The sequence below is a fragment of the Metopolophium dirhodum genome, chromosome 1 (genome assembly GCF_019925205.1).
Source record: "Metopolophium dirhodum isolate CAU chromosome 1, ASM1992520v1, whole genome shotgun sequence".
Classification (NCBI taxonomy): Eukaryota; Metazoa; Arthropoda; class Insecta; order Hemiptera; family Aphididae; genus Metopolophium; species Metopolophium dirhodum.
Window position 1 is genome coordinate 762,087 of NC_083560.1, and position 10,323 is coordinate 772,409.

Here is a 10,323-nt window from a genome sequence, read left to right on the forward strand (position 1 = left end):
AGTGTATTTGTTGTAACAGGGACTGTTATGAGAAGTATATTTTGTTCAGTTACTTCTAATTCTAATGTATCGCCTGTCAATCTAAGATTCTCAACTTCTGTAGTAAGCAAATCTTTTACCGTTTCTACTTCATACGATTCCATAAGTATAGTTTTAAATCTTGTATCAATAAGTAAGCTCGGTCATTTTTACATACTTGAAATCTGTTGGGTATTGATTTTCTTAAACTTCTAGCAAATGCTATTCCTACTGCTGTATTGCTTTTTTTCACAATAAAATTGTCCAATTTTGTTTCTATGGTATATATTATTGGGTTTACCATTGAAAATGTTGGTAAATATTCTCGGCTGAATTCTTTTGTTGCTTCAAAAGCAGGCTATAATATTTCAACATATCCATTAATAAGTTTCCACTCTCCTACAGTAATATCTTTCACCAAATCCAAAACAACTGCTTCTTATTGCTCTATAATGCACTCCAACATTAAAAACATACTGTTCCAACGAGATTCGACCATTCGTATGAGCTTGTATGGTTTGGAAGTTTTAATCGTATTTGGATTTGTTGTAAACGTTCCCAAGATTTGTTATTGTGGTTATAATGAGTTACAATTGAGCGACACTTTTTTAATAAACTTCCCATATTGTTTTCTTTTAAAGCATCTTCAATGGCCAATTGTAATGTGTGAGCTGCACAAAAATAGTAATGTAAGATATCATTGGAATTATAAATATTGAATGCACAACTTATATTTCTTGCATTGTCTGTGACCATATAAATAGGAATTTTTAAATTCAAAATATCAATGTTCCATTCATCAACCATAGCTTTAATTTTGAGAAAAATATTTTTTCCAGTATGTTCTCCAGGAATGTATGAGCATCTTAGTGTTTTGTTACAGAGCACAAATAAATTCCTTAGTTAAATAATGTGTTGTAAGTGATATATATAGTTGTTAACGCAACATAGACAAAACGCATTTGCCCAGAATCGTTTTTTCTATGTTTTAAGTAATTTTAGAGTAAAATCACCCATTACAAAAAAGATGGAGAGTAATATTTTAGAGGAAACAACATGACGGTTTTATATTTTATTGTTATTTGCAAGGCTGGGCAAGTTAATGATTTTTTTTAACTCAGTTAAGTTAAGTTAATATGCACCAATAACAAAAAGATAAAGTCAAAAGTTAATTTAACTATAGATTAACTCAGTTAAGTTAAAAGTTAATATACAATTTTTGTTAACTTTTTATTAAGTTAAAAAAAGTTAATTTTTATTATACAACACTAGCGTACTCAGTTTTTTTCCAACCCAAAACTAAATATTATATGCTATAGTGTTTAAACTTTGTACAGTATTTCCATATAAGTGAGATTCAAATGATAAACATTTTTAACTTTAAACAATATATGATACATATCTTTTGACATGATAAAGAAATATACTGAAATAGTGAAATATAATTAAATTAAAAACAAAATAAATTAACTTAACTTACTTCTTAAAATGAAAAATTAACTCGTTAATTTCACGTTAACTAAAATAAATTTAGTAAGTTAACAGTTAAGTTAATGAAAAGCCAAAAGTAACTAGTTAAGGTTAAAATGTTAAAACTTTTTAACTTAACTTTAACTTTTTAACTTGCTAATGCCCAGTCTTGGTTGTTTGATTTTGTATTCAACTTTCAAAATAAATATAAAAAAAAATTGTAAATTGAAATTATGTTTAAATCGTTTTGAAACAATATTTAGAGAAATCGATATGTCATTCCCTCAAAAATATTATTCTCTATCTTTTTTGTAATGAGTGATTTTACTCTAAGATTGCCCGCGCGGGCAATGTAAAATAATACAACCGATCACTTTCTGTTTGACTGAACCTTAAGTTCGATACCCATCATATTGAGGTTATATCAACCAACACATGACTAGTTGCAATAGTAAAACTTAACTTAGAACAACCTATTTGAATTATCATTTGAATACTTCAATTTGTTGATCAGGTTTTGTAAATGTGGTCTTAAAAATTTATTTGTATTCATACAATTTACATTTATGAATAAAACAAAATAATTTGTATTTTAAATTTATATTGTGCTATAGTCGACACGATCAAAATGTGATTTTCAGTGTAATATACTCCAAAGCATTAATTTGTTGATAAATTTAATTTATAATTTGTTAGAATTGTTAAGAAGGTTTTAAATAGTTCTTTGTCCATTTTTTGATTAATAATAAAGGAGATATTGTAAATAAATTTGTTCAAGATTAAATTTCATAACAAAATTACACATAATTTACACTACGAAAATACAGTAATATTAGTAATTTGTGTTTTAATTAATCAAGGAATATTTACGACTCGTTTTATACCTTCTGCTCAAGAAATTTGACCAGTGATCAGAATGTTTTTCAAGTGTCAACAATTTCATTTTAATAACTCTATTTTCTAAATTGAACATAGTGACATTTGAGTTTCTTAAAAATAAATAAATTTATAAAGTCGTTCAATGTAATTAATTATTTGTATGAGTGTTCCACTCATTACTTACCATTATTTTTTTCATCATTATACTTGATGTTCAATAAAATGCTTTATTAGTTTTTTTTATGCTTATTTCTCGAAGTTAATATATTGACTATAACCCCATTTTGTTTATTTTTTAGGTCCAAAACAAATTTAATAAGGATATTAAATATTACTTCAAGGTGTCCCCCAAATCATTATTGGTTTAAAATCAAAACATGCCTTCTACGAATAACATTCTCACCGAAAAACTTAAAGATGCTTTGGCAATCAATAATAGTTTACGTAAACAAATTGAAGAGCTATCGGACCAAAATAAACAATTGTCAACCACTATAAATATCTTATCATTGGATAAATTGTCATTGCAAACTGAAATTAACTCTATTAGAAATTCTAATGCTCAACTGACGGCAATGCATAATATAATGAATAAAAAAATGAGTGCATTAGAACAAACTATTCAAAGCTGTATAGTACCTGCATTGGTGACTATATCACAACAGATCCCATCTATCTTAGAAAGTGTAGACCAAATGAGTAAGTTTGAGATCAAAAACTTTATAAAGGAAAATAAAGAAAAAAAGACAAATACTGTTAGACCAATGATTAAAGGTGTGACCATCTTCACTCAACCAGTTATTCAACTAATAAAATGTGATGATATGTTACCTTCCATTAAAAGTTCTATAACTGAACAACCACAGCGTAGTACTAAACAACCGCGGTGTAGTACTGAACAAACTCCAAAAAGACCAAGAAAACTAAGTTATAGAAGCTCAAGTCACAGCAAAATTAATATGGAACCACATGTAATAATAGAAGATGTTACAGTCATGTTAAAAAGCCTCAAAGCTGTTCCTAATGAAAAAGGTCCAAAACATCAACTAAATGAAAATTTAGGTGAAGGTCCTAGTTCCTTGTATGCTCCAGAAAATCAAACACAAAATTCTAATAATAGTACAAAAGCAATACAAAATGTTCAAAGTTCTCCTAGATCAACGACGGTCAATGAAGTTCAGTTTGATGTGACAACAATTGCCTCTACTTCAAGTGGTATTACATATAACACATTTGACGGAACTGAAGAACGTCGCAGTGGTTTTATATCTTCTATTTATCCAAGTATGATGAGAAAACGTACTAGACGATCAAGTGAATCAAGCAGTGTATCAGATATTGATGATCCAACTTCTTCATAAAGACCTAGTAGGGTTTCCGGTGAATTGGTCGCAAATAATTGATCGTGAATACAATTGGTCGCCAGGATAATTGATCGTCGAATGAACATTTTTAGTTTTTCAGTCATTTTATTACACTAGGTATATTTTCGAGTTACCTATAAGATTATTATTTTAGAATATTAAAATATTCTTATTTCTTTTTAAATAACAGACGGTTAATCCAGTTTATTATATTTATATTTATAATTACTTTTATACCTATTATATTATTACATTTATATTATATTTATAATTATAAATTACACATTAAACAAATAGTATAATACACTCAATTATTGTAATGTTCGGTTGTCAAATAAAAATTTAAAATTAAATGAAATACAAATTACACCTTATATTGTTAGTTGTTAATAATTCATAAAATATGATAATAATTACAGTCACTAGGAACACAACTAACCTGGTGGTTATCTCTAGAAAAAATGTGTCTAAGGAAATATTAACCATACCTAAAAATAAAAAATTTTTTAATATATTTGAATTAACATATGTGTTTTCCGTTTTGAACTTGAAAATTTGTATATTAAATATTAATTATGTAATTAGTACGATAAATTATCCTGGCGACCAATATTGTATTCATGATCAATTGGCTGGCGATCAAATCACCGGCAACCAATTCACTGGCAATCAATTGTTCGCGACCATTTCACCGCGATCCACCTAGTAGATCTGCAACAAATAATTTCAATTACCTATAAAGAAAAATGCTATGGCGGTAGACTCAAAAGATAATTATTTTGAGCTTCATAAAACTTATAGAGAAATGTTTATGATATTTAATTGTGTGTATTATATACTATTATATGTATTTTTTTTTTTTTGTTATAAACAGATATTTTAAAACTAATTATGTTATGGAATGTGTTTTAAATGTTTGCTTTATAATACGTATATTTTTACTAAAATAAGGCAATTTAATTTAAATCAGTTTTACAAATATTAAGTGATTTTAATAGTTTGAAATAAAAAATATCAACTTTAGGGGAAAAGGTTTTGATGGTAAACTCAGAAAATAATTTTGTATTCAGAGTATCATAAGGCCAATTAAGAAATTGTATATGGGAATTAATTGTGTGTACCTATTACACTATTATATTACGTAACTATTCATTGAAGTGTTCTATCATTGGATGGCAGCCCTTATCATGCTATTCTGTGATTTTATTATATTGTTTTGTTGTACATATTACCTCATTTACTTATTGTGTTTTTGTTAATACAGATTGTAAATTTTCTAAAATAACAAAAACTATTCATAATTAGTACCTAAACAATAGTTTTTTTTTTACTTATGATTTATTGTACGTTTTAATGTTTTAATTGTACCTACCATATATAACCTATTATGTACATTTTATTTTTTTTAAATAAGATGATATTATTCAAAACAGTTTAATAAATATTTAGTGAATTATAATAGTCCTTTTTTATTGGAATTTCATTTTGTGGATAATATAGTAAATCATTTATATTAATATAATATGCAACAAGGGTTAAAGAATACCTCGTTACAATTCAATAAAGTGTAACATCCAATACAACTGTTGATTTAAATGGTTATCTATTTTTATATATATATTATATTAATATCATTATGTTCTTGATTACTATTTATTTCAGATAAATAACTTAAGCAAATAAACAAAAATTAGATAAGTATTAAGTTCTTAATAATTGTTATAATTAATGTAAAATTAAATTAAACACATTAATGTGATTATATAAATATTCATTAAATAGAGTTAAATATTAGTACATATTTATCATAATATTATGATTCTTTTTTTTGTAGTTTTGATTATTGTATTTTTTACTTTTCCATTTCAACATTTTTATTTTTATTTTATTTTTGAAAACTTATGGGCCTGAAGGTCCAATACAGATTTAAAACATAATATGTATTATAATGTGGTTTAAATCTATGAGTGCCTATCTCAATTTTTACCAATTTGATTTTTGGTCATTAAAATGGAGTTAATATATTATAAGATGTGATAGCTAATGTACAAGGCCTAATGTTGAAAACCATATCAATAAGTTATTTTTCTAAAATTCTAATCTGATAATTGAAATATATTATTCCTGAACGACATTAAAAATGAGATTGGCACTTTTAGACCCAAGCCATTCATCAAGTCCAGCTTTGTATTAATAATGTATTTGAGACAAATTATATGAACTATATAAACTTAAATTTCTTAATTGTAATAAATAGTAAATCTTTGTTTGAGGGTATTGATAATTATGTAAATTTAAATTATTTAAAAAATCATAGTTTAAAATATTTGTGAATTCTAGTACCTACTATCTGGAATTATAGAATTTTTTTTTTATACCTGCGTTATTATTTATTATATTTAATATTTATCAACTACCTAATTATATATATTATATTAAAATTTAATATAATTATTGACCTGTTTCATTGGCATTAACAATTAGAAAGTTATTTGAAAAATGCATTAAAAATAAGTACATATAAATTCTTGATAATAATCTTCTTTTTAGTTGTAATCAGTATGGTTTTAGAAAAAGACTTGCTAGTACCTAATTATGCCCTTGTGCTATTTTTAATAAAAAGTCACAGGTTATTTGATAGCAATTTTAAGAAAATATAATATACTGTATATTTTATATATCTTACTATAATATGATGATAAACGTATTTAAACTACTATAAATTATAATATTTATAATAATTTATAATATTTAATATCTTATACTTTGTTTATATAAATTGCTTTCTCATAGTATCTCGAGTTGTAAAGGACATTTTTTTAAAATAATATCAATTATATATCAGTATAATAAATATAACGATTGATTATACATAGAATACTATATTTACTATGTATGGTATAACTAATAGTATAATACCTTTCTCGTAATACATAATAAAATTAATAATTACAATTATTGTGAAAAAAGTAACTTGTAAAATACACATAACAAAATATTGATTTTTTAGTATTATGATTTTTTTATTGAAGCGGAATATTGATTTTATTATAATATGATTTCGATTTTAAATATAATTAAATTTTTTATTTTAGTTTCCGTTAAAAACTTAAATATCTATTATTATTTTGATATTAGTGAAATATTTTCATGTTATGAATTATTGCTATATTATATTATTCTTTATTACTTTTACTTTTCAACCAATGTCTAGTTTAGTTTATATTTTAGATTCTGTTCATATCAGTTTAATTTTCTGTTGCAGCTATTCAAATAACAATTCCCAAGCCAAAAGAGTTAACCTTTAGCTATTGTTTAGACTTTTTAAATCACAAAATACTAAAAAGCCACCCAATAGATAACATAATAAGCCAATAAATTGTCATACTTTTGGACATTTTCAATTTCTACCAAAGAAAATAAAAAAAAAACAATAAAGATATACAGTAGAAACATCTCAATGTTTTATTTATTATTGTTAAATAATACTAATATAAATCCAAAAAAACATAGAACACATCTACTTACTTTCCTTCTATAAGCGCATTGAATGAGTAATTAATAAATGAATAATTACAAGAGTTGTTCCAAAAACCTTCCTGAACGTTATGACACGTTGATTTTAAAGGGTTGAAATCGGTAAAAATAAATTTTTACGTGTAATTTGAATATTTTTATTCATATAATAATAACAATAGCAGTCGGCCGATAACGGAAAATATGGTACGGCACGGCGCATAGTGTTTTAAAATCAAAAATAGTTATCAAAAATTAAAATATATGCAATTTTTATTTTTATTTTTTCAACAATTCGTTCAATTGAGTAATTTGATTTCATGTTGTATGGTATTGTACTTTTCCGCCATTTATTACATTTTTACCCATTATGTTTAATTTTTTTTATGTTTTCGATAAAAATAATATTAATCATTGTTTTCTTAAATATATACATATTTATTAAAAATAAAATTGTATAAATTAAGTAGGTAATTCATAATTAACTGTATGCATTTTAAATTAGGTATATTTTTAATTAATTGAGAATTGATAGGTAATCTAAATATATATAAAAATGAGTGTACATTTTGAATACATTTTATAACTCAAGATCCACCAAACCGATTTCGATAAAAATTTCAGAACATATTAAGATTGATATGTAGATGGTTTCTGTGAAGTTTGTACGCTGTGGAATAAGTGGTTCCGGAGTTATGGTCTCTTAAGTGCACACCTGGCGACATGGCCAAAAACAACAGCAACGTCTATACAACTATTTGTATCTATATATATTAACCCATAGCAACCATTAAAAAACAAAAATGTCTATAGTTAATCTCAAAATTCCTGTTTGAGCACCTACCGGGGGTGATCACTTCCCTTTTTAAATTAGCCTATGACACTCACAAATAATGTGGCTTTGTATTGGTGATAGAATTTTCGAAATCGGTTCAGTAGTTTCGGAGTTTATCCCGAACATACAAACAAACGCTATTATTTTATATATTAGTATAGATAAAAATGAATGTTTGTGTGTAGATTAGACCTCTGGGAAGAAGATAGGCTAATTTAAAAAGTGTTAAATTTGTTTTTTTTTTATTCATCGGATTTTAGTACGGTTGCGTTAGGCTTTTGTATTAATTGATTATATTAATCCTCCGTAGGTGGAATTATGTAAAAATGACAAACTGGGTACCTACAATTTTTATACTTTAGAGTTAAATCATACACTTACGTACAAACATCACGGGGTCCGCGATCTACCGCAGGTAAATTGCCTGCCTGATAATATACTGCTGCGAATCAGAATTTTTATTCCGGGCAACAGAAAAGTTAGGATAGATTTTAAACACCATACACCATACACCATACACCGAATATTAAATAACGAATTAAACAAAGTTTGAGTCATATAGAATTGGTAGATTTAACGGGCAACGAAGTGTCAGCGGGATCAGCTAGTTTTTGTATATTTTTAATCGTCTTCGTCCGTTCCTTCTTTACTTTCGTCCGCGTTTGAATTATTGTCGGAATCGTTCTCTTTTAATAATAGCCGTTTGGCTTCAACGGAGAAAAATCTTTTTTTTCGATTATCTTCTTGAAGTCTGCTTATTTTAGGGTCCGAGGATAGAAGTAGCTTGTTAAATAAGACCGTATTCGTACCAATTCGTGATGTTTTTCTTGTGTAGTGATCGCCGTGAAGGACACGTTGAACACTAATACAATAATTATTTAAACGACGTAGCACGTTCGTTGTCGTCTTGAGTCGAGGTTGAGAAAGATAGATAAATAATTAATAACACTTTTTAGACTTTTTAAATATGACAATTACATAACACTTTATTATTACAAGTTTGAATTACAAGATTACTATAAGCACTGTCGTAAGCTTGATAGACCTACGACGAGGGCTGACTATCTTCTAAGTAATAGTAGGTGATCTACCCGTATTTATGCGGGTTCTAACAATGACGTATTGGTGGCGTGATATCTATATTCTAATATTACTTCCCTAGTAATGTCAAATTGCATTATGATGGGAGTAGGTAAAACAACTTGATGTTTTCACCTCTGATCCACGCTTCCTGTTATTTAGGCCTATTTTACATTGCATATTACTACCTACATTACCCATTATAAATTATACTAAATATATAATATATTCTACGTGATATTGTTTAATATCGTATTATAGCTGTGGGTATTAATACATCCCTAATATTGTTGAATTGCACTATTTTGTGACTCGGTAAAACAACTTGTTGTTTTCACCTTTGCTCTATGTTTCCTGTTATTTAGGATTATATTAATACCTACGTTTATACTCATAAATTATACTATGTATAATTTATTATTTTACTTATTTTATTTAAAATAATATAATGGCTTTTGAGTTTACTACATCCCTCCCCTCTAAGATGAAAGTCTCTGACTTTCCAAAAAAAAAATAAATAAAATAAAATATAGTATAGAAATTTCCCCCCATTAATTCATGTTGAATTTTAATTTGGGATAGATTAGGTTGGAGACTATGCTCACTTCCTCTGGAACAACTTCTACTGTTTCTGGTGTTGTGTTGGTGACCTCCGCTGTTGATTCTGGTGTTGGAGTTTGTGTCCATTTATTTTCCATCATGATAGGACACTCCCATGGTCTGGGTGGTGGTGTTTTTGTTGTTTCCTGTCTGACGAACCAGACGATTATAATGTTTATTGTTATAATAATCATTATAGAAGCTCCCCCAATTACGACATATATATATATATTTGTTTCGATTTGATCGTACCGGTCTTCATGTTGTCGTTGGTTCGTGATTTGTTCTTTAGTATAAGTTATTGCGTTCATGTCGTGCATTTGGTTTGTTTTTACATGATGTGCCTCCATTGTTTTGGCATACTGCCTCTGGCTGTTGTCTTCCTCTCTGTCTCTGATGACCGATGTTGAAATGAAATCAGTATACTGAGATTTTCCTGCTATGCCTCCTGGAATGAGAACGTCTCGGTTCGCATAACCACGGCATGTTTCGTTTAATGAAATTATCCCGGCTCCTTGTAATATGTGGTTCTTTGATTCTTGGTCTCCATCGCAGGTGACG

At 27.0% G+C, this 10,323-nt stretch overlaps 1 protein-coding gene across 1 annotated transcript; it reads left to right on the plus strand.

Annotated features, from left to right (window-relative positions):
- Positions 1–2,744: 2,744 nt before the first annotated feature.
- LOC132933539 (uncharacterized) lies at positions 2,745–3,728 on the plus strand. Its single transcript, XM_060999813.1, has one exon. It carries the CDS (start codon positions 2,745–2,747, stop codon positions 3,726–3,728), a length of 984 nt encoding a protein of 327 aa, XP_060855796.1.
- The last annotated feature ends 6,595 nt before the right edge of the window (positions 3,729–10,323 follow it).